Source organism: Schistocerca gregaria, chromosome 3 (genome assembly GCF_023897955.1).
Source record: "Schistocerca gregaria isolate iqSchGreg1 chromosome 3, iqSchGreg1.2, whole genome shotgun sequence".
In the NCBI taxonomy this organism is placed as follows: domain Eukaryota; kingdom Metazoa; phylum Arthropoda; class Insecta; order Orthoptera; family Acrididae; genus Schistocerca; species Schistocerca gregaria.
Window position 1 is genome coordinate 395,633,099 of NC_064922.1, and position 25,226 is coordinate 395,658,324.

At 37.1% G+C, this 25,226-nt stretch overlaps 1 protein-coding gene across 6 annotated transcripts; it reads right to left on the reverse strand.

The window, feature by feature from the left end:
• Window positions 1-311: 311 nt before the first annotated feature.
• Window positions 312-24,813, reverse strand: LOC126353751 (coiled-coil domain-containing protein 115). 6 transcript variants are annotated; one of them, XM_050002802.1, is made up of 3 exons: window positions 24,320-24,724; window positions 19,611-19,750; window positions 312-3,715 (listed from the first exon to the last, which is right to left on the reverse strand). In XM_050002802.1, exon 3 carries the CDS (start codon window positions 3,707-3,709, stop codon window positions 3,137-3,139), a length of 573 nt encoding a protein of 190 aa, XP_049858759.1. In that variant the 5' UTR covers window positions 3,710-3,715; window positions 19,611-19,750; window positions 24,320-24,724; the 3' UTR covers window positions 312-3,136. The 6 variants fall into 6 exon arrangements, with proteins under 6 accessions (XP_049858759.1, XP_049858756.1, XP_049858758.1 ...); XM_050002799.1 differs by lacking the exon at window positions 19,611-19,750 and having other exon boundaries at window positions 24,320-24,813; XM_050002801.1 differs by lacking the exon at window positions 19,611-19,750 and having other exon boundaries at window positions 24,089-24,724.
• Between the last annotated feature and the right edge of the window lie 413 nt (window positions 24,814-25,226).

Below are 25,226 nucleotides of genomic sequence, written 5' to 3' on the forward strand. Positions count from 1 at the left end.
CCTTCTGGATTCTATTAGATAACTGTCTCCAACAACTGACGTAATTTGATTCTTTCATATGGATAGAACCTTAAAATATGATTTCGGGTTACACTTCTTATAAAATATAGTTTACGAAGCAGAAAACAAACTGACTATAAACAGCAACTGAATATATATGTAGAATTTGAAAAAAAAAAAACCTTTTTTATTTTTCCTGTGGATAGATGATGAGTCTCACTTTCATCTTAGTGGTCAAATTATACATAAAACATTTAGTACTGGTAGAAAGAAAATCTCCATGAAGAGCATCAATCAGAACATGGCTGAAGTCAAAGTAAATGGCACTTTCTTATTAAAACAAGACAGGATACACAGAAGCATCTAAACTGCATACAGGCATGTACTTATCATTTGAATTCTCAATCATCTCTTCAAATCCAATATTTTGGTTCCAAGCAAACAAACAACAAGAAAAATTCTGGTTCCAGCAAGAGGACACTTAAATCACATTACATGAGAATTTCACCAAAACTATATTTTCTGACAATGCGTAATTTTAAGTATTGTTGACACAATTAGATTGTAAATACTTCCTACAGAATATCTTAAACTATATGCAAACCACCAAAATATTGTTGTGAATGAAAGGAATGAAAAGAATCACACTTTCACTGAAAACAAAAATAATTCTATTAACTGGTTTGAAAGTGATATAGACAAATTCTGCCACATGCTAACATCAACATAATGATAATTAAAATATAAACATTTCAATTCATCAGTGGTACCTAAAAAGCCACTACTTTTAAAAAGTTAAGTGTATCTGCTGTAATAGAGTGAAATAGTTTTTGTTCATTTAGAAACAATCATTATAGGCCAAGCCTTATATTTGAATTTTTGTGCGTGATCTACATATGTTACACTCTTTTCATAATACGGTCTTCATGACAACATTTACAATTATGGTTTTTTTACATTACTTTTTCTTTTTTCTTCTGTAATCATTACATTCAATCCAAATGCTGAGAAACTGAGTTAGCCTTTGAACAGTTAGTAAGTTGTCATGCTGTTTTACTGGGAAAGTTGGTTATATTGTATTTGTAAACTGGCATATGTCATATATCAGAGAGACCACAATTATGGTTTACTGAATAAACAAAAATCTAATTAAATTCCTGAAATATAAATAAGTACTTGATCCTATAACAATAGTTACTGGTTTCACTTTTTGTGCTCCTATACATATAAAATCATATTCTCTGCAGCAATTGTTTTAACCATGTTACAACATTTGTAAGGTAGTGATCAATACTGTGTAACTGTGAACATAAGCTAGTAATGGTAAAGAATATTTTTTTATTGAGTGTTTTCTCCAGTTGCTAATATTGTTACACAAATATGGGGAAACAAAATGCAGTATCAAAATTGGTATATACTTTGTGATAGGAATCACCATAAGTCTATCTATAGTCACATGATTCACAGTGGGCCTAGAATTCACAGCCAGAGAAACAAAAAAATGTGACATGATATTGTTGCCGGACAGTGGGGCCGAGCAGTTCTAGGTGCTTCAGTCTGGAACTGCGCAACCGCTACAGTCGCAGGTTCGAATCCTGCCTTGGGCATGGATGTGTGTGATGTCCTTAGCTTAGTTAGGTTTAAGTAGTTCTAAGTTCTAGGGGACTGATGGCCTCAGATGTCAAGTCACATAGTGTTCAGAGCCATTTGAACCATTTTTGACACTGTTTCAAAAACAAAAAACAAACAGAAACTGTAACTCCTCATAAATACAATGTCTTACTTTTCTAAGTAACATGTTAAAGATCACAGCACATTGTTAAGACTGCTGTTTTTATGTAGGCTACAAATAAATTAAATTTTTTATGCAACACTCACTATGATGTAAATAAAATTATATTTCTTGCACACCTGGTAAGTGCTTTTAGCTTAAGCATCACATTCTTAACATTAACTTGCTAAACAATGAACCTGTTTGTCAAAATATTTGCGACTATGGTACACCCAAAATGTCTCATTCAGTATATGATATATTTATTCACATCACTAATGGTAACCATAGAAAATACCCAAGATTAGTTTTCATCTGTAAAATTCTCCAAAATTATTCGGCATTTTTACACATTGAAGAAACAGTTTGTGCAGCAGTAACATACATACAAATGTACATCACATAAGTAATTTAACACTTAGGCACTGGTGGTTATAAGACATGAAATGCAACATTAGGTCATTCTGACAGAGTTAGAGGAGGATGGGGTGGGGATGGCTTCTTTAAGAAATTATCCAACTTTCAGCTCTTTTGTTTTAAGGAAAACATGTAAACCTTATCAGGATACACAGACATGGATTTCAAACCAGTTCCTTGTCAATATAAGCTCAGCATTTTTCAAAGCAAAAACCTAATGAACTGATTCTTCACTCTCATTGTGAATAAAGTTTTGGTAAATACAATGATATAATGTATATAACTCATTATAGTGGATAAAGTAACATTATTTTAAATATCATTAATTTCATGTATAACCCAGACTGGAAATTGCAAAAGACCACACCATTTTATATGTCAAACTGTAATTAGGCTGAATAACATGTCTATTGCTTTCAACTTACATCGCACATCTTGTCCCATTTTGGTTCTGCCAATCTGAATGGTGCTCCTCTCTGATAGCCCATCAAGACAAAAACCTTGCTCAAACAGCTCAATGTTCAAGATCTTTGAAACAGCCCTGGTCTATTCATTTCAGTTTCAATAACTGACAGATGGATGTTGTTCTTATTCTTAGCCATAGTTTTGTATTCAAATTTGACTTTGGTATTGCAAGTTCGCTCCAACATATTTATGTATATTTACTTACATTGTTTGCATTTTTTAACTTTAAAGCAATATAAAAATGAAACAATTACAACAACAAAATTATCGAGGTAGAAAATATACAGGTCGTTGTTTACTCCTTTACCACCACCACCACCACCACCACCACCACCACCACCACCACCACCTCCACATATAATTTGTTCAATAATGCTTCATGCACTTATTTATTAGTAACACAAAGATTATGTGGAATGCATACATAAGTTGGCAGCTCATTTCACAAGATGTACATAATTCACTATAGTGCCAAAAAATACATTATCTTGTTGTAGAAATATCCTTTTTCCTCCTTAGAGCTTTTTTGTGTTTGTCATAGGAATCTAACAACTTCAGTTGAAGGTTGGCACATTCAATAACCAATGGTAGGGCAGACTGAAAGTTAGTTTGTGCTTGCCGTAAATTCTGTGGCACTAAAACACCAAACCACCTAAGAGGATCAGAATCTTGAGTCTTAAATTTGGAATCAGGTTTCTCCTCCATTAGTTTTTTCTCATCAGTAATGTTTCTCTTCCGGGGAGCAGGAGTCACATCATCCACTTGTTTGCCTTGTTCTTTGAAATCTAATATGAGCTGAAACTCTCTATCTTCAGTTGAACTTTTCTTGTCTAAAATGACCTTACATAGTGCAGTGACATCTGAAGCATCTTCTGAAGGCAGTTGCAATGATGAAACAGAAGTTTTTCCCATTATATAACGAGCTTTGGCGATATTCAGGAAACCAGCTTTCATTAGCTTTTCTAATTCAACCTTGCAACGAATATATTCTTCCATTATTTCCAGTTCCTCTATGCAAAGCAAATCCAGTTTCTTACAAGTTTCTTCAATGTCCATTTTGACCTGTGAAAAGAAATGAAAGGCTATATAGCAAAAAATGAGTAATAACTTATTATAATGCTGCAAAAGAATAATTCCCAAGTATAGAAACTAAATTTTCCTTTCAGTCTTTTGTGTGTCAACAATGAGATAACCAAAGTTCTTTCTCTGTTTTGGCTTTTTTGTGCTACATTGTTAGATTTCAACCTATATTTTACTTTCAGAAATTATTACTGAGTCTTGCCTCAGCAGCCAGAGACTACGGTCATCAATTATGCTTCCTTTGATGTCCTATTAGAGAATCAGCTGTTTCTGGGGACAGACAAAATAGAAAGTATGAGAATTATTTTATCTAGATAGAATTTCTGTTGGCAGAATAAAAATTTATATTTGGCTGATTGGAGTCTTCCAGGCTGTTACTTTAACTGGCAGTCAGTCTTAGCTGACAGACAAAGGCAAATCATACACTCATCACTGTGTTATCAGGCACACATTTGAATATAAATCACCATTGAAGTTCCCCACTTACCTTCCTCTAATGTATTTCATGACTGTATAATTCATTTATGGAGTGATAAGACTTCCATCTCAGACAAGAGGAATATTTGTTTTATGGTCATAAGGTCATGGTTCACGACATAACTGTCTGCCTAACATTTCATCTTCCTGTGCTGGAAACATGAGAAATCAGTTACTGACTCAAGAAGGTTCAGCAAGCCAAACGGCTAAAAGCTAAACAGTTCAGGTTGCTGAGCTTGTTTGAGTCTGTAACTGCTTTCTGAGTTATTGGAGCTTCTGATAAATGTCTCCTGCATTGGAAGATGAAACATTAGGCAGACAATTATGCCTTGGACCATGGCCTTACGCACGTAAATGCCAGCAACATCATAAATACCAGACAAGAAAGCCTGCTTTCTGTGATGAAGAGGAATATTGTGAGAAACAATTCAGTTAAAGTTAAAATCTAAACAGACTCTTTTCCTCAGTGTCAAAGTATGAATCAACAAGAAGTTTTAATGCCAGCTGGAAACTGATGGCTAAACCAGAAACGGACAGAGGTTCAAAAAGGTAATGACAGGCTTACTACAATTGTAATGTGCATCATTTCTTTTTAAGGTGTTTGTGTTCTGTGCTTATCTCAGAACACTGAGCACAATGATTTATGTCATTTACAAATTCCTCCAATAAGATTTTCTAATAATCAGGTCTGCATCACTTTCAAAGTGAGTTTTCTATCAAAAAGGGTGGATCTTATTATTTATTCAATAGGATGAAATACCTGAAAATATCAACATATGGTTCAAAGATTCCAATGCATATACAAATTTCAGTACTTCTTACATAATGTTAGAAGCTATAACTACAATTACTTCAAAACAAGAAACAGATACTACAACTGCTGGTCCCGGGACCTCGTTTTACAATAGATGGGGTAGTAGGGAGGGGGGAGGGGGATCAGGTGTGACAACAACATTAAAAATCCTGAGTCAATCTGGCTCTGGATAGTAGTACGTAACAGGCAATGCCGTCACTGGGTACGGGTGAAACCCAGCAAATTATCTCAATGGCTGAAGAGGAATTTGATTTCCAAAAGGCAGAAAGGGAGGAAGAGTGGCTCGAATATATCAGATAAGATTTATATTCCCAGTTTGAAGTATCTGCCAAAGACCATTTTTCTGTATGTCACAGGTGGATGGTGTAAATTCAACTCTTGGGGCTAACAACTTCGTTGCATAGCTGGACGGGCTTGAGTTGTCCTAGCAAAAGCATTTCTGAAAAACATGGGAAGGATGATTTTATAGAATATTGTTACACTGTAACCATACTCAAGACCAAACATGAAAGCAGGCTTGCCACTTAAATACAACACTTTGTACTGGAAGCATGTTTACTATGAACAGCAACGCATGGTTGCACAGAACCACCTTCCAAGGCAGAGAGTGCATCTATTTACATAAATACTCAATACTACAAAATACTGGTATTTATACAAATGTTAAATATTCTACAATATACAACGTTACAAGCATAAGATATTTCAAGAACCTCCCAGGAAAGATAACTACTGAATAACAAATAACTGCTAGTAGTCAAGTTAGAACAGGCAATCCGCAGCTTGGCTGCCAGCACAGTTAACAATTATGTCACACTGCAGGAATCATAGCTGGTGGAATTGCTCCCTCTTCTAGAGAAAGAGTGATCCACTGCTTTATAACTTTTCATTGGAAGCAAATTGATCTAGATCTTGTCAACAATTCTCTGTATGACATCACTGGCACTTCCTCACACACTACCCATTTTGTTCCTTCCTCTTCACCATGATGAGCATCAGAGCTAGCTGCTCACCACAAAGCTTGAGGATTGTTGAGTGGGTCTTCAGTTTCCTTGAGTCTCCCATCATCAATCTACCCCTCTGGACTGTAGTAGGGCTCCATACTGAGGACATGGACACTGTCTCTACGGTTTTGTCTTCTTAGTAAAGGGTTATAATTTTTGACTTTATATGTAACCCCTAAAAAGTAACAAGGCCCAAATTAGTACTTTAGTAACTTTTCCAAGAGTCCCATTTTCTGCATGGATGTAAAAATCTATACTGCCTCCAGGGCTGTCTCTCAGTGGCCAATGCTTGGCATTACAGTACTCTCGGTCTTTCTCCTGGGCATTTAGGGTCTGTATGTGAGCCAGCTGCCTTGCTTCTTCGGTCCTGGTGATGATGTATCATCCCAACTAGCATCTGGTTTAAATGGGAACAGTGTATCCACTGTTGTTTCAGCCTCACAACTGTGGAGCAAAAGGGCAGTGTAAAGTCTGTAGTGTCTTGCTTCACTTTGCTGTATGCGAAAGTTACATAGGGCAGTACTAAATTCCCGTCTCTCTCTCTCTCTCTCTTCAATATCAACATACATCTAACTCATATCTGTCAATGTGTTATTGCAGCATTCTGTGAGCCCATTTGTCTGTGGATGGCAGGCAGTTGTCATCCTGTGGGTGATGTTGGAATGTGAGAGTACTTCTGGTACTAGCCTCGACTGTAAAACTTTTCTACAATCATAGATAATCATAAAGGGGACTCTGTCCTTCAAAATAATGTCTTTTTCAAGGAACTCAGCAAGTTCTGGAGCTGCAGCAATCAGAGTAGCTTTGGTGGCAGCATAGCACATGAGTCATTCAGTGGAGACTATTATCTGCCACTTGCTATTTGTCAACTTAGGGATTCTACCCAAGTGGTAGTTTCCAATTAGGTGACCTGGTGCTGCTGCACATGGGATTGGTACAAGATGCACCAAAAGTAATTGTGGCACCTGCTTCTGTCACTGGCAGACCTTACAATGGCTAACATAGGGTCTAATGGATCTGTAGAGACCTGATGGCGAGCAGCCATTTCTGCCCCATTGGATTACAGCTCCTCTTATGCAATTCTTTGTTTATTAATTAGAATTCTCCTTTGGGTGGTTTCTTCTCCTTCAAGGCTTCTATTGTTTTCAACAGTTGTGGATATTACCTCAGTTCAGCAGGATTGTCATTTAAAGCACTGATGACTGAGACTGCATCCACACTGCTCTGCTGCACCAAGAGATTCCTTGAAAGCCAGTGGGCATCCTTGTGTTTTGTGTCTGCTTTTACATACCACTGTGACATTGTATTACTGAAACCTCAGTACCCATCTCGCCAGTTGACCCGATGGATCCTTCAGACTAGACGGCCAGAATAGAGAACAGTGGTCTGTCACAATGGTGAATGGTTTGCCAAAAAGTATGGTCAGAATTTGTTCATAGACCATACAGCTGCAAGGGGCCTTTTCCGGTTTAAAGTAGTTCATGTCAGTCTTGAAGACTACTCTATAGCCATAAGCTACACCTTCTCAGCACTTTCTTAAATTTGTACTAAAACTGCACCTATCCCACAATTGCTAGTGCTAGCACAAAGTTCTATGTAGGCTTTTAGTCATACAATGCTAGGACTAGAGAAGATGTTATTACCTTCTTAAGGAAAAGGAAAGCTCTTTCTTGCAGTTCATTCCAGGAAAATTTGACACCTCCTTACATCAATTCTTGAAAGGGACTTGCCTTGGTACACAAATTCTTTATGGATTGCTGGTAGTGTGACTACATTCCAACAAAACTTTTTAAATCACATATGTGCTGAGAAGTCAGAAAATCTGAGACTGCTCTTATTTTATCTGGATTAGGGATGAGAAAAACCAACCGGTTAAAACCGATACCTGTATTTTAATTCTAAATAAACAGTATTTTTCAGTATTTGTTTGGTCTTGGTCATAAAAGGAATTTTTTTATTTCTTTACTAATAGCCGAGTAAAAATTGAAATATAAGTTATCCACAGCAGCAGTTCTAAAATTTTTCAGTTTTAAATAACCTTTTTTTGAAAAGGGAGTACTTTTTATTTGTACAGTTTGCACTGATTTGAAATATTGTGTTATTACAGAAAATTGGAAAAGCAATCAGTGCTATTTTAATTACAATGTCAACAGAAACTGGCAACAGCCATGTGCATAAGATTTGGTACAGCAATGCTGAGATAATAATGTTCCTGTTGCCAAGTGTTGTGAATTAAGGTACACATACACATGTACGTGCAGTTAGTTTGCAAGACCACCCCCCCCCCCCCCCCACCCGAACTATATAGTAGATTTTCGACATCATCACCGGACATCTACTGCATTGCAGTTGTCTGTCATTTCTCTAATTACAATAATAAGAGAGAAACACAATTATGGCAACTGTAAAAAATTCAAAACTTAACAATTCATTCATCATATACAATAAAAATGGACAGTAGCTCATCTGCTGCCTATATTTATATAATATGCGTTTATCTGCATGTAGCCCTCCCACACAAAGAAACATTAGAAACAGAGTTGTTGTACTTCAGTTTCCACCCTTTAGCCCTGACTATTCCTACTGTCCAAATAGTGGTTTGATCCCTGATAACATGATATTTGAGCAGAGTTTAAAAAAAAAAAAATAGAGTCAGTAGGAGAAGACTGGTGATTTTTTATAGTATTCATCCACTTATCACTTTTTCAAGAAAAGCAGTAAATGATGGACAGACTAATTTTGTTGTATTTGGCTATATAATTTAATATTTTGATTCTATGTATCTTGAAACTGAGAGAGCCAAAATTTTTCTATCTATGTTTGATTTGTACATTTATTATACGAAACAATAGGAAGAAAAAAAATTGAAAGTCAGTTATTTCACAAAACAGTTGAGTGGTTTAACCATCAGATCTCAAAAAATTGTTATGTTGAGCAGTTTAACAATCAAGTAAACCTGGAGTGGGGACTGATATAACGAAAAACCAGTTGTTTCAGCGATAATTACCATCCCTAATCTGGATGAGGACAAACTCCATCACCATTTACTTGGTGTCCCTAGCTTTCTACATCATGGGCAGTGAAGAGGCACTTTTCTGGAGTCAGGCAGAGACCTGCAGTCTGAACACACTTCAACACCGTTTTCAGACAACTTGCATGTTCTTGAATGTTTGTGAAAAAATGACAACGATATCCAGATAGCAAAGACAAGTTATTCATTTAATTTGACAGCACAGGTCGTCCATCATAAGTTCGAAGGTGTTTGGTATGTTAGACAGTCCAAACGGTATAATTTTAAACTCACAGAGGCTGCCAGGAGTTATTAAGGCAGTCAGTTCTTGTTCACCATCTACATCAGTTTGGCAGCAGACTGTCTGCATAACCATAGTCAAGAAATACTTTGCCACTTTCAAGGAGCCTAAGGTGTTGCCAATGCGGGCAATGGAAAGGCATTTTTCCTCATGATTCTGTTTAGTCGTTGATATTCAATGCAGAGAATTGGCATGTGTCCTTCTTCACAAGGACCAAAGGAGATGACAAAGGAATCTCTGAAAGTTCAATGATGTAATCTTGCAGCATCTTCTTTCTTCTGGATTACCCGTAGTTCAGCTGGCAGGGCTGTCTGTGATCGCAGGCTAACTGGTAGATACCCAGTGTTGATAAGGTGTTTTATTGCAGGCCACTTGGATTGTCCTTTCTCTACTCCAGTTCCGAAGCATTTGAAGACTGACATGGAATGTCTATCACCTGCCGATGTTGTTCCTCGGTCAGGTCAGACACTGCTGGTAGTTCAATGTAGCTTCCTCTCCTGCTCTCTGCACTGGTAGTTGTACACAATTCCTTGCCAATGACACTACACTGCTCTTCCTGGATTGGCTTGGCTGTCAATACACACATATCTTTAGGGATGACTTGTGGATGCAATGTTTTCCTTGACCAACTACAATGCTTATGATCATCGCTGGCATGTAGAGTTCTTCTGTGAGCCTAAGTAACAATTTACAAATGACAAAAGCTTCACTGTTTAACTGAGCATCTTGACTGACAACTGGAGCTTGTCTTGTTGTTGTTGTTGTTGATGATGATGATGATGATGATGCTGATAAGGTAACAATGTCTTCAATGGCAAACTACTGCTCAGAGTAAGTTTTGTCATGTGCTTGTTGGAATAGCTTCCTCATCCTGGAGCTCTGATCTTCCACAATATATTTATGACACCTGCAAGGAATCCCATCCAACAATAACATTATGACTTACATTCTGTCAAATGATAAATTCAAAGGGAAGTGTAATGTCATTGATCATTGATAGCTTTTCTTGCAATATATGTTCCTGTTGGCTGGGCATATTTCCCATTTGTGACTTTCCGCACAATAGCTTTTGTATCACAGAACATAGTCTTCTTTAGCTGACAATGATAAGCACCTGACATCAAAGAAAATAAAGCCCTTGAGTTGGTTAGTGCCCAGACAGCTTAGCCATTGATGATATCAATCAAATTTCTGGAGATCTTCATGACTGCTGTCCATGGAGGATTTGTATCTGTGGCAACCTCATATCCAAGATGGTCACCTCACTTAATTTTCCTGAAGCTGGGCACTAGGCAAATGGCTGGTACCTCTGTACGGTGACAGATAATGGCTGTGGCATACTGGGGAGCAATATCATCCAGAGTATTTTGCTTAATTGGAGAGACAGTGGTGTCAACATTTTCGATTACTCATCGTCACCAAGAAACAATGTTACATTATAATCACACTCAAGTTCAAATCTGAAAGCAGATTCATCAATGAAATGGAAAACTTAGCACTGTAAGCATGTTTATCATGAACACCAACACATAGCCAGGAAGAAAATAACTTCCTGGATGGAAAGTGCAGCTATTTATAAAAACATTGAATATTTCAGAATATACAAACATTACGAACGTAAGATATTTCAAAAACCTTCCAGAAATAATAACTATGAAACAACAAAAACTTGTGATAGTCAAATTTCAACAGCTGACCTGCAGTATGACAGCCAGTGACTTTAACCACTACGCCACACTGCATGCACCAGAGCTTGGGATAATATGGATTACCTCCATTTACTGCGGCCAACACAAGCAAACTATTGGATTGTGGAGAACATCCACAATCCCATAAGCTGTGTGAGGGAAGAGCTGGTTAGTTACTTAATTTCATTTTCCATGAAACATTTTGCACAATAAATCATCAAAATGTTGAATGAGTCATTTTTCAGTCACATCACAATTAAGATTTTCAGAATTTATACCATAAATATACAGACAATACCTAATATTAGTAAACTTAGATAGATATTGAAGGAAAGATAGAACTGCATGCTTTGGTACAGGGTTCATTCTTGACAAAATAGTTGAACACAACTTAACTGAGGAGAGGAACAGGTAAAGGCATTGACATTGAGTTTCTGTCACAGCATTAGCCACTACACCATGGAAGTTCATTTTTAGATTTAATGCTATCCTCTTATTAGGAGATACAGAAATACATACACCATAAATATCAAATACTGGTGAGTTCTCTCTGTCATGTGGCTCAGACCAATTTTACATATGGCACCAAAACAGGGGCACTTATTCCTGTAATTGGAGCAGATGCATGATAAATGTCTTGCTTTAGTAAAAAGACCTACAGTGTGACATTAACCTTGTGCTATGCAACCCTCCTCTTCCACAACTGAATGACAGCATGCATGGAAAGAGAAATTGAACCACAGTGTATCCACTTCTTGATTAGTTAATCAATTTGCTTATTTCCATGAATTCCTTTATGACTTAGTATTCAGAAAAATCTATTTTTTCCTGCTTTTATGACATGAGCAGGCTTAGATCATTTTAACTACTGGGAACATCTACCAGATCACTTGGTGGATCTATACAAAAACTGTTAGAGTCATAAATGTTCTTTCATCAAGTACAACTCATTTATCTTACAGCTGCATACATATTTATGCTATAAAGAATTAAATCAACTGTATAGCAGTTTTAAAAAAAGTTGGGCCAGTCTAGACAAAACAGCACAAAATTTGGAACATTTGACAATAGCAGCGGGAAAAAATGACTCAGCATCAGAATGAGGATCAATTCAGGAAATGTGAGATTTCCCACACTTACTCTGCAACTGCCTATTTCCCGTGTGTTATGATTGCTTCCTTTAGTGGCAGGAAGAGGGCACTGCAGGGTGCCTGCTGGCTATGAAACAGATTGTGGACCTGACAAAATTATCAAAAAGTGCTGACAGCAACTGGATACCACCACAAATGAGGCACAGAAGCTATAAAATTTTGAAGAATCTTTGTACATTTTGGTATGTAGATTAAAGCCAAAAATTAACTGCAATGTGTATGGACTTTGTCATCAAGGAGAACATTGTCTCGTGTCAATTTTCATGTTGCATAATGACTTAAAGAGTGGGTGGCAATATGAAAATGCACTTTTTTTTATCTTTTCAATGAATGAATTCGCTTACAGAAAACGACTGCAAAACTTCGGGGAATGTTTACCTACAATATGCAATTGAATCTGAGAATAACAACCAGCTGGCCCTAGTACATATGAGTTGCACTGTAATTTGAATTTTTTCTTCTTCAGAAAATAGTGTCAGTATCAAACCTCTAAAATTAATTTTCGGAGAGTGATTTTTAACAGAAAGAACCCAATTTTAATGCCTCCTCTCTTCCCTCTCTTGCAATTTTCCTTCCCTTGCCCTTTTTACCCCATACTCATAAAAATAATAAAAAACAATCAGTCTTCATTTAAATTATACTTTTTCTTTTAATCTCTCTCTCTCTCTCTCTCTCTCTCTCTCTCTCTCTCTCTCTCTCTCTCTCTCTCTCCCTCCCTCTCCTCTCCCATCCATTTACTTGCATCCTCTACTATTACTCCCAACTTTTACAAAATGACTGAATTTTAAATCCCATATTTTATTACCCATTCGTCAGTCTCAAACTTCCTGCCTTGTATACTTTCCTCTCTCCCCAAGCATAAATAAAATTCTGGCATACCTCTTTTTTACATATACATTCTTTATTTTTCACTCTTATCCCCCACCCCCCCCGTCACACACACACACACACACACAGGTTGGTGAATAAGAGAAATCTTAGCATTCAGAGAAACTGGTATTTTTAATAGAGGTCTACCTTATCACGCAAATAAGTAGGAGTCAGAGGCTTCTTTAAAAGGATATGATATAGTTCTTGTTTTTAACACTGATCCTGTTGTAGTTTTCTCTCTCTCTCTCTCTCTCTCTCTCTCTCTCTCTCTCTCTCTCTTCAGTGTTATATTTTGGAGTTACATGGAACAAGGGAGCGATATATCCTTTCAGTTCAGTGATAGCAAATAGGAAATAAACAATGTAATCAGCTACAAAGCTGTTGGTAGTATATAGTTGGAGAAGATGTTTGTCCTCATGTCGCAGTTCAAGGCAGCACCTGTGACTCTTGCCTAAACTCTTTTGTTAATACCTAAGTGCTGAAAGTTGATATGCATCGGCCAATAATTTTTCCCATAATGATATAGTTCCCTTGTGTAATAAGACTGCACACATTATTGCACCATAAATGGATTGCCGATAATGACCCAACTATGAGCTGTGAAAGTAAGAAATCATTTGTGACACCTACTAGGAGTTTGTTCCTCATTTATGGAACAAATAAACATACGAAAACTACCAGGCACTATGAATTTACTTTGGAACCTAAATTTTTTAGTATGGTTCACAGTCATATTCTCTAAAACTGTTGCTTAAGTGTTTTCAAGTTCTTTGTGATTTCCAACTGTGGAGTCACTGTTCTTAATATGTATTTGTCATTCCCTTACATTCTATCTGCATGGCCCCTAGCTTTACAGTTCAGCAAAAATTCACAAGTAATTTTTCTGGAAACTGGCTGATGTTTCTAGTTTTTTGACTGGTTTTGACATGTTGAACACTTTGTGTGTTGAAATCAAATGATCTGTTTATAAATCATTCAGCATTTCAACTACACCTCTCCATGAAAGGGTGTAGCTTAAACATAGAATAATATTCACAAAACACAATGTTAGATTATACTGACGGACACAATTTACGCTCCACCCATACACTGCGGGTTTCAGGGTGGAGGTGATTGAAACTATTGTTTTTGGCCTCCATGACAAGATTTTCAGTCTGCTACAGACACGATTTAGCAGTCTACTTAATTAACAAAATGTTCAATGCCTCTCAGTAATTAATCGGATTATGTTTTAACAAAAAAATTTAATTTTTGTCTCTGAAACAGAAAAGTATTGCTATTAACAAATGTGTAATTCACAAATTTCATAAAATTTTCACCTCCAGATCTACAAGTTACTGAATTAAGGTTATAAGAATGTTTTCATACGATTTTCTTGCTGATGTTCTGTCTGGTGGTTTACAGAAGATGAACAACACAATGCAGACTTCTCTAAAATATAAAACACAGTCAACTAAAATGGGTGTACTGCGGTCTGTATACCATGAGCACCACACATTGGAAGTTCCTCCTGCCAGAGCAAGAAACTACCTATCATAGGGCTACATCTTATGCAAAAGACAAGTCAGAAGTAACATATCCCATCTGTGTGGCCAGAAGAAGGTGTGCCATTGTGGAGCTGCTCACATTACTAGACACAGTATATTGCCTATCACTTCCAGCTACAATTCTTCCTGTCTACACATGATTCTGTACCTCAACAGTGACATGATAGCATATAGAGGGTGGCTCACTCAGCTATCTGATTATTGCAACGTCTTCTTGACCGCTAGCTCTGCAGTTTTGTTCCCTTAATACACACATGTAAGGATACCAAAAAGCAAGACCCACCTCTTCTTATCCTTTGCAGTTGGAGGAGGGTGTCCAGAATATCCTGGACTGCTTTATCTGTTGGGTACAATGTTGTAGAGGGTTAAGGCATTCAGAGAGTCAGAACAGATGAGAAATTTAGCAGTTGCAACATACCTCATCTGTTGCAATGCCCTCAAGCAGTCAGTTCCAACTATCAATCTGTGTTTATATTTGCCTCCACACCAAGTGATTCCAGCTCATGCTTCACAGATCCCAAAAGCCTTGTTGCTCATGGATGACTTGAGAATAGATTCTCGAAACCTGTATGAGCAACAGTACGGTATGCTGGTGTTATTGCAGCATTCTGTGAGCCCATTTGTCTGTGGATGGCAGGCAGTTGTCATCCTGTGGGTGATGTTGGAATGTGAGAGTACTTCTGGTACTAGCCTCGACTGTAAAACTTTTCTACAATCATAGATAATCATAAAGGGGACTCTGTCCTTCAAAATAATGTCTTTTTCAAGGAACTCAGCAAGTTCTGGAGCTGCAGCAATCAGAGTAGCTTTGGTGGCAGCATAGCACATGAGTCATTCAGTGGAGACTATTATCTGCCACTTGCTATTTGTCAACTTAGGGATTCTACCCAAGTGGTAGTTTCCAATTAGGTGACCTGGTGCTGCTGCACATGGGATTGGTACAAGATGCACCAAAAGTAATTGTGGCACCTGCTTCTGTCACTGGCAGACCTTACAATGGCTAACATAGGGTCTAATGGATCTGTAGAGACCTGATGGCGAGCAGCCATTTCTGCCCCATTGGATTACAGCTCCTCTTATGCAATTCTTTGTTTATTAATTAGAATTCTCCTTTGGGTGGTTTCTTCTCCTTCAAGGCTTCTATTGTTTTCAACAGTTGTGGATATTACCTCAGTTCAGCAGGATTGTCATTTAAAGCACTGATGACTGAGACTGCATCCACACTGCTCTGCTGCACCAAGAGATTCCTTGAAAGCCAGTGGGCATCCTTGTGTTTTGTGTCTGCTTTTACATACCACTGTGACATTGTATTACTGAAACCTCAGTACCCATCTCGCCAGTTGACCCGATGGATCCTTCAGACTAGACGGCCAGAATAGAGAACAGTGGTCTGTCACAATGGTGAATGGTTTGCCAAAAAGTATGGTCAGAATTTGTTCATAGACCATACAGCTGCAAGGGGCCCTTTCCGGTTTAAAGTAGTTCATGTCAGTCTTGAAGACTACTCTATAGCCATAAGCTACACCTTCTCAGCACTTTCTTAAATTTGTACTAAAACTGCACCTATCCCACAATTGCTAGTGCTAGCACAAAGTTCTATGTAGGCTTTTAGTCATACAATGCTAGGACTAGAGAAGATGTTATTACCTTCTTAAGGAAAAGGAAAGCTCTTTCTTGCAGTTCATTCCAGGAAAATTTGACACCTCCTTACATCAATTCTTGAAAGGGACTTGCCTTGGTACACAAATTCTTTATGGATTGCTGGTAGTGTGACTACATTCCAACAAAACTTTTTAAATCACATATGTGCTGAGAAGTCAGAAAATCTGAGACTGCTCTTATTTTATCTGGATTAGGGATGAGAAAAACCAACCGGTTAAAACCGATACCTGTATTTTAATTCTAAATAAACAGTATTTTTCAGTATTTGTTTGGTCTTGGTCATAAAAGGAATTTTTTTATTTCTTTACTAATAGCCGAGTAAAAATTGAAATATAAGTTATCCACAGCAGCAGTTCTAAAATTTTTCAGTTTTAAATAACCTTTTTTTGAAAAGGGAGTACTTTTTATTTGTACAGTTTGCACTGATTTGAAATATTGTGTTATTACAGAAAATTGGAAAAGCAATCAGTGCTATTTTAATTACAATGTCAACAGAAACTGGCAACAGCCATGTGCATAAGATTTGGTACAGCAATGCTGAGATAATAATGTTCCTGTTGCCAAGTGTTGTGAATTAAGGTACACATACACATGTACGTGCAGTTAGTTTGCAAGACCACCCCCCCCCCCCCCCCACCCGAACTATATAGTAGATTTTCGACATCATCACCGGACATCTACTGCATTGCAGTTGTCTGTCATTTCTCTAATTACAATAATAAGAGAGAAACACAATTATGGCAACTGTAAAAAATTCAAAACTTAACAATTCATTCATCATATACAATAAAAATGGACAGTAGCTCATCTGCTGCCTATATTTATATAATATGCGTTTATCTGCATGTAGCCCTCCCACACAAAGAAACATTAGAAACAGAGTTGTTGTACTTCAGTTTCCACCCTTTAGCCCTGACTATTCCTACTGTCCAAATAGTGGTTTGATCCCTGATAACATGATATTTGAGCAGAGTTTAAAAAAAAAAAAAAAATAGAGTCAGTAGGAGAAGACTGGTGATTTTTTATAGTATTCATCCACTTATCACTTTTTCAAGAAAAGCAGTAAATGATGGACAGACTAATTTTGTTGTATTTGGCTATATAATTTAATATTTTGATTCTATGTATCTTGAAACTGAGAGAGCCAAAATTTTTCTATCTATGTTTGATTTGTACATTTATTATACGAAACAATAGGAAGAAAAAAAATTGAAAGTCAGTTATTTCACAAAACAGTTGAGTGGTTTAACCATCAGATCTCAAAAAATTGTTATGTTGAGCAGTTTAACAATAAAGTAAACCTGGAGTGGGGACTGATATAACGAAAAACCAGTTGTTTCAGCGATAATTACCATCCCTAATCTGGATGAGGACAAACTCCATCACCATTTACTTGGTGTCCCTAGCTTTCTACATCATGGGCAGTGAAGAGGCACTTTTCTGGAGTCAGGCAGAGACCTGCAGTCTGAACACACTTCAACACCGTTTTCAGACAACTTGCATGTTCTTGAATGTTTGTGAAAAAATGACAACGATATCCAGATAGCAAAGACAAGTTATTCATTTAATTTGACAGCACAGGTCGTCCATCATAAGTTCGAAGGTGTTTGGTATGTTAGACAGTCCAAACGGTATAATTTTAAACTCACAGAGGCTGCCAGGAGTTATTAAGGCAGTCAGTTCTTGTTCACCATCTACATCAGTTTGGCAGCAGACTGTCTGCATAACCATAGTCAAGAAATACTTTGCCACTTTCAAGGAGCCTAAGGTGTTGCCAATGCGGGCAATGGAAAGGCATTTTTCCTCATGATTCTGTTTAGTCGTTGATATTCAATGCAGAGAATTGGCATGTGTCCTTCTTCACAAGGACCAAAGGAGATGACAAAGGAATCTCTGAAAGTTCAATGATGTAATCTTGCAGCATCTTCTTTCTTCTGGATTACCCGTAGTTCAGCTGGCAGGGCTGTCTGTGATCGCAGGCTAACTGGTAGATACCCAGTGTTGATAAGGTGTTTTATTGCAGGCCACTTGGATTGTCCTTTCTCTACTCCAGTTCCGAAGCATTTGAAGACTGACATGGAATGTCTATCACCTGCCGATGTTGTTCCTCGGTCAGGTCAGACACTGCTGGTAGTTCAATGTAGCTTCCTCTCCTGCTCTCTGCACTGGTAGTTGTACACAATTCCTTGCCAATGACACTACACTGCTCTTCCTGGATTGGCTTGGCTGTCAATACACACATATCTTTAGGGATGACTTGTGGATGCAATGTTTTCCTTGACCAACTACAATGCTTATGATCATCGCTGGCATGTAGAGTTCTTCTGTGAGCCTAAGTAACAATTTACAAATGACAAAAGCTTCACTGTTTAACTGAGCATCTTGACTGACAACTGGAACTTGTCTTGTTGTTGTTGTTGATGATGATGATGATGATGATGATGCTGATAAGGTAACAATGTCTTCAATGGCAAACTACTGCTCAGAGTAAGTTTTGTCATGTGCTTGTTGGAATAGCTTCCTCATCCTGGAGCTCTGATCTTCCACAATATATTTATGACACCTGCAAGGAATCCCATCCAACAATAACATTATGACTTACATTCTGTCAAATGATAAATTCAAAGGGAAGTGTAATGTCATTGATCATTGATAGCTTTTCTTGCAATATATGTTCCTGTTGGCTGGGCATATTTCCCATTTGTGACTTTCCGCACAATAGCTTTTGTATCACAGAACATAGTCTTCTTTAGCTGACAATGATAAGCACCTGACATCAAAGAAAATAAAGCCCTTGAGTTGGTTAGTGCCCAGACAGCTTAGCCATTGATGATATCAATCAAATTTCTGGAGATCTTCATGACTGCTGTCCATGGAGGATTTGTATCTGTGGCAACCTCATATCCAAGATGGTCACCTCACTTAATTTTCCTGAAGCTGGGCACTAGGCAAATGGCTGGTACCTCTGTACGGTGACAGATAATGGCTGTGGCATACTGGGGAGCAATATCATCCAGAGTATTTTGCTTAATTGGAGAGACAGTGGTGTCAACATTTTCGATTACTCATCGTCACCAAGAAACAATGTTACATTATAATCACACTCAAGTTCAAATCTGAAAGCAGATTCATCAATGAAATGGAAAACTTAGCACTGTAAGCATGTTTATCATGAACACCAACACATAGCCAGGAAGAAAATAACTTCCTGGATGGAAAGTGCAGCTATTTATAAAAACATTGAATATTTCAGAATATACAAACATTACGAACGTAAGATATTTCAAAAACCTTCCAGAAATAATAACTATGAAACAACAAAAACTTGTGATAGTCAAATTTCAACAGCTGACCTGCAGTATGACAGCCAGTGACTTTAACCACTACGCCACACTGCATGCACCAGAGCTTGGGATAATATGGATTACCTCCATTTACTGCGGCCAACACAAGCAAACTATTGGATTGTGGAGAACATCCACAATCCCATAAGCTGTGTGAGGGAAGAGCTGGTTAGTTAGTTAATTTCATTTTCCATGAAACATTTTGCACAATAAATCATCAAAATGTTGAATGAGTCATTTTTCAGTCACATCACAATTAAGATTTTCAGAATTTATACCATAAATATACAGACAATACCTAATATTAGTAAACTTAGATAGATATTGAAGGAAAGATAGAACTGCATGCTTTGGTACAGGGTTCATTCTTGACAAAATAGTTGAACACAACTTAACTGAGGAGAGGAACAGGTAAAGGCATTGACATTGAGTTTCTGTCACAGCATTAGCCACTACACCATGGAAGTTCATTTTTAGATTTAATGCTATCCTCTTATTAGGAGATACAGAAATACATACACCATAAATATCAAATACTGGTGAGTTCTCTCTGTCATGTGGCTCAGACCAATTTTACATATGGCACCAAAACAGGGGCACTTATTCCTGTAATTGGAGCAGATGCATGATAAATGTCTTGCTTTAGTAAAAAGACCTACAGTGTGACATTAACCTTGTGCTATGCAACCCTCCTCTTCCACAACTGAATGACAGCATGCATGGAAAGAGAAATTGAACCACAGTGTATCCACTTCTTGATTAGTTAATCAATTTGCTTATTTCCATGAATTCCTTTATGACTTAGTATTCAGAAAAATCTATTTTTTCCTGCTTTTATGACATGAGCAGGCTTAGATCATTTTAACTACTGGGAACATCTACCAGATCACTTGGTGGATCTATACAAAAACTGTTAGAGTCATAAATGTTCTTTCATCAAGTACAACTCATTTATCTTACAGCTGCATACATATTTATGCTATAAAGAATTAAATCAACTGTATAGCAGTTTTAAAAAAAGTTGGGCCAGTCTAGACAAAACAGCACAAAATTTGGAACATTTGACAATAGCAGCGGGAAAAAATGACTCAGCATCAGAATGAGGATCAATTCAGGAAATGTGAGATTTCCCACACTTACTCTGCAACTGCCTATTTCCCGTGTGTTATGATTGCTTCCTTTAGTGGCAGGAAGAGGGCACTGCAGGGTGCCTGCTGGCTATGAAACAGATTGTGGACCTGACAAAATTATCAAAAAGTGCTGACAGCAACTGGATACCACCACAAATGAGGCACAGAAGCTATAAAATTTTGAAGAATCTTTGTACATTTTTGTATGTAGATTAAAGCCAAAAATTAACTGCAATGTGTATGGACTTTGTCATCAAGGAGAACATTGTCTCGTGTCAATTTTCATGTTGCATAATGACTTAAAGAGTGGGTGGCAATATGAAAATGCACTTTTTTTTATCTTTTCAATGAATGAATTCGCTTACAGAAAACGACTGCAAAACTTCGGGGAATGTTTACCTACAATATGCAATTGAATCTGAGAATAACAACCAGCTGGCCCTAGTACATATGAGTTGCACTGTAATTTGAATTTTTTCTTCTTCAGAAAATAGTGTCAGTATCAAACCTCTAAAATTAATTTTCGGAGAGTGATTTTTAACAGAAAGAACCCAATTTTAATGCCTCCTCTCTTCCCTCTCTTGCAATTTTCCTTCCCTTGCCCTTTTACCCCATACTCATAAAAATAATAAAAAACAATCAGTCTTCATTTAAATTATACTTTTTCTTTTAATCTCTCTCTCTCTCTCTCTCTCTCTCTCTCTCTCTCTCTCTCTCTCTCCTCCCTCTCCTCTCCCATCCATTTACTTGCATCCTCTACTATTACTCCCAACTTTTACAAAATGACTGAATTTTAAATCCCATATTTTATTACCCATTCGTCTGGAAACAGTGATATGCCTGAAGTAGTGCCATGAGGAGTCGCTGCCAGATGGTGAGTGGCAATCACCAAACCTCAACAGAGAGACTGGGTATGGGAAACTCACGGTCTATCAAGTTGTCAAACAATCTCAGAGTGGCCTTTAAATGTCACACTGAATATGTATTGAGTGAGTTTTTGAATATCCTCTTGCCTCTTAAGGCAGTTGCTTAGTTGGTCTTAGTCGCTTGAAGCTCATTTATTTTTCATACTAACACTGTCCTCTAGTATTAAATATACCTTGTTCTTGCAGAAACAAACTATAAAAGTGATGGTTGTGTAAACTGTACCAAAATTTTGTAAATTGTAGCAGCATAAAATGAGCATTAAAATCATTTTGTTTCTATGACCTCCTTACCATGGCACTACTTTTCTTGTAAGGGGTAAATTTGGATCCAATTGTGTCGTTAAGTTTTGTATAACATTCAGAAAGTGTTTTTCCTTCATTACCCCCTCAGGAAAGTTTATATTACTAATTTTAGTAAAATAAAAAAAATAAAAAACAAAAGCCTGACAGCCTAAGCCAGTCATGTACAAGGGCGAGAGTATATTCAAAATGTCATACGGCTTAGATTCTCTGTAGCTTAGGTGACTTTTGTAGGTTCATTTGAGGTTGTTTCCTGGCTTGCTGGACCACAAGTGTCCTGAATAAAATGGTTCAACTTCCCCTACACCACTGTGGTAGATTCCAAACAGTTACCATTTGCACCCTGTATATTAAGACATCTCAACAAAAATAAAAAATAAATAAATAAAACAGAATAACTTTCTCCACTGAAATCAGTATGGATTAAAAAATATCAATCATGCAAAAGTAATTCATGTTTTTCCTCATAGACTCTAAATCCCCAGTGTTACAGATAGAGAAAATCAATCTAATATGGTGTTTCTAGATTTCCCCAAAGTTTTGAATTGAGTACCACATTGATGACTTCTGAAGTCACTATTTTCTGATGCAATACGTAACAAGGTTTGCACCTGTATTGTAAACTTCCTGACAGGTAGGACACAACACATTACCCTTGATGAAGAATCATCCACAGACATTGTACAAATGTTTTTGGCGTGGACAGGAAGTGTAATATTACTACTGCTGCTCAACAATTTTAACAAATTAGAGGGATATTTCACTGCACAATATATTAAATTTCTGACATTAGTGACACTGTCAACAACTGACAGAACAGCTTCCCAAATTGTGCCTGGAGGCCTGTCAAAATGTCTGTTGATATGATTCCTCTGTTGGCAAGAAACTGGATAATTATGCCTACAGAGGAGACTCAGATATACTTCCTGTATGTTTCTGGGTATATACAACAATTACACAAAGATACTGCTTCTGGATCTTATCAGAAAGACTGCGTTGGTAAATACACCAAATTTAAAAATTACATGATCCACATTGTCTAATAACAAAGCTGTTTTTTGTGAAGGTTGGATACAGAGATGTGTCATATTTAATAAATGAAGTATTCCTCCTATCATCATACACAATGTACATATGGTATCATATCCACCAGAGGCATACAACATTCACATTTCAATGCAGGGTTAATTGGTGTCTTTGATACAGCTTCATCAATTCACAACCAAGTCTTTGGATTACTGAACCACATGATACTCCTGCCAATATAGTGATGATATCATCACCACAGGAGGATATGAGCTTTAAGAAATGGCCAATAGTTGACATCATTAACAACATGAAAACATAACCACAAAACATGCTAACAGGGTCTCCATGGGAATATTGTTATTACTATGACCACAGTGTGTAAATAAGGCTTTTCATCAAGGATGAAAACGTTCCTATTTAATGCAAGGTGTATGAAAAGTGGAAGACTGACACATTTGTCACTTTCGCCAAATCAGTTTCACCTTACAACCTAAATTAGACATCATGCTACGCTATTGGTCAGTCACTAAAAACTCATTAAAAAAAAAATACAGTCAAGATCATCAGTCCGAATGAATCACCATCTCCACTAAAACTTTATAGGCCCTATTATGATCTTCTATAATAAATGTGATTGTGACAAAACAGAATTGTAACATGTGGATACAATCCACTTTGTGGTCTATGTAATCCATGTAGGCCTAATACAATTAATATGTGTTGAGTATACAATAAGTAATACCTATGTAACAGTATTTGCAAATAAATCAATTCTAGTACATTCAAATTGAAATCTACAAGCAAAACTGGAACATTCCGTATGCCATCCACTTAGGTATATACATAAAAATCTGGAATATTCAACGGGAAACCAAACCTAGCTAGCCGTGTCAAGGTACACACATAATGTAAGCACGTAGCCTGCATGCACCATCACAGTCAGCAGATTACTGAATACAAGTTGTGAGATCAAAAACTGAACAACTTGACTGGATGGTTACCGTTGTTATGAATAAAAAGTTAGCCGCAGAACGACATCATATGGCATATGAATTGGATAAAATTTAACAAGTTAGTTTATAATAATGAGCGGCCAACTCACAGGTTTACTTATATATAATGGTTTTCCTTCGGTCTTGTTTCATCAGCACGATAGAAAATTGCACTCTTTAAGTTAAACCAGAAAGAAGAGCATGTACTACACACACATAGCACTTAAGAATTACGTTGACAGCAAATGTCACAGTTCTTATTAATTCGTTGAATTCGCTGCATTATAACAGTAAGACGGCATATAACATACTTAAAGTAAGGGTAATGAAAATTTCCTTACGGTTTTTTCTGTAAAACCAGTATGTTCCAATTCAAGAAAATTCACTCCGATTTTCTGAGCAATTAAAAAAATTGAATTACTAAAATTGCGTGTTAATTTTGTCTGTCAAACAGAAATTTGGCAGGTGCTCGCTACTGCATTAGTAAATAATGGTAACGTTCGTTTACACGCTCGAAAATTATTTCCAGCAACACGACTGATCAACTGTCCACTCATCCACTGTTTACAAACACCAGTATCGGCTTCCGTCAGAGATTTAATTTAGCGTTTCAAAACAGTCGCTTTGCCAACTTATTGGAAACTTGTACCAGACAGAACATTGCTTGACAGTCAGAAAAGTTGGAAGATACCATCGGGTAGTTTCCCCTACCACCACCCAAGAGCAACTGCCACTATAGGTAGAACTGCTCTCACCATCTCTCTACTGTCCATTTCACAATAATTGACCCCCTGATTTTGAGGTCATATTCTCGTTACATTGCATAACAAACATTGATGTGTTGTACCTTGCTGGCATCGTGGAAATGTTTACTTTTTTTTGGAGTTTGAGTTTTAAATTTTAGCTGCAATGGGGCCGACATACGTTGTAATATTTAAGAGATATTGTGCTTTTTCGAGCATTTTTTGCAGAGTGTGTGATTTGAAGAGTCGCATTTGCCAGATAGTAAGTAAGATAAAAAGAACTATTGCAGTGTATGTTGCTCCCACTTTAACTAGAAAGTAATATTCATATACTAAAAAAAAATACAAATTTCTCCGTTTCAAGAAAGGTACAACACATCGATGTTCATCATGCGATATAATCGGAATATAAGCTCAAAGTCAAGGGTCAATCATTATGAAATAGATAACAGAGAGGGTCGTGTTTGTTTCACACGACTCTGAAGTGTTCGTATTGCAGTGCTGA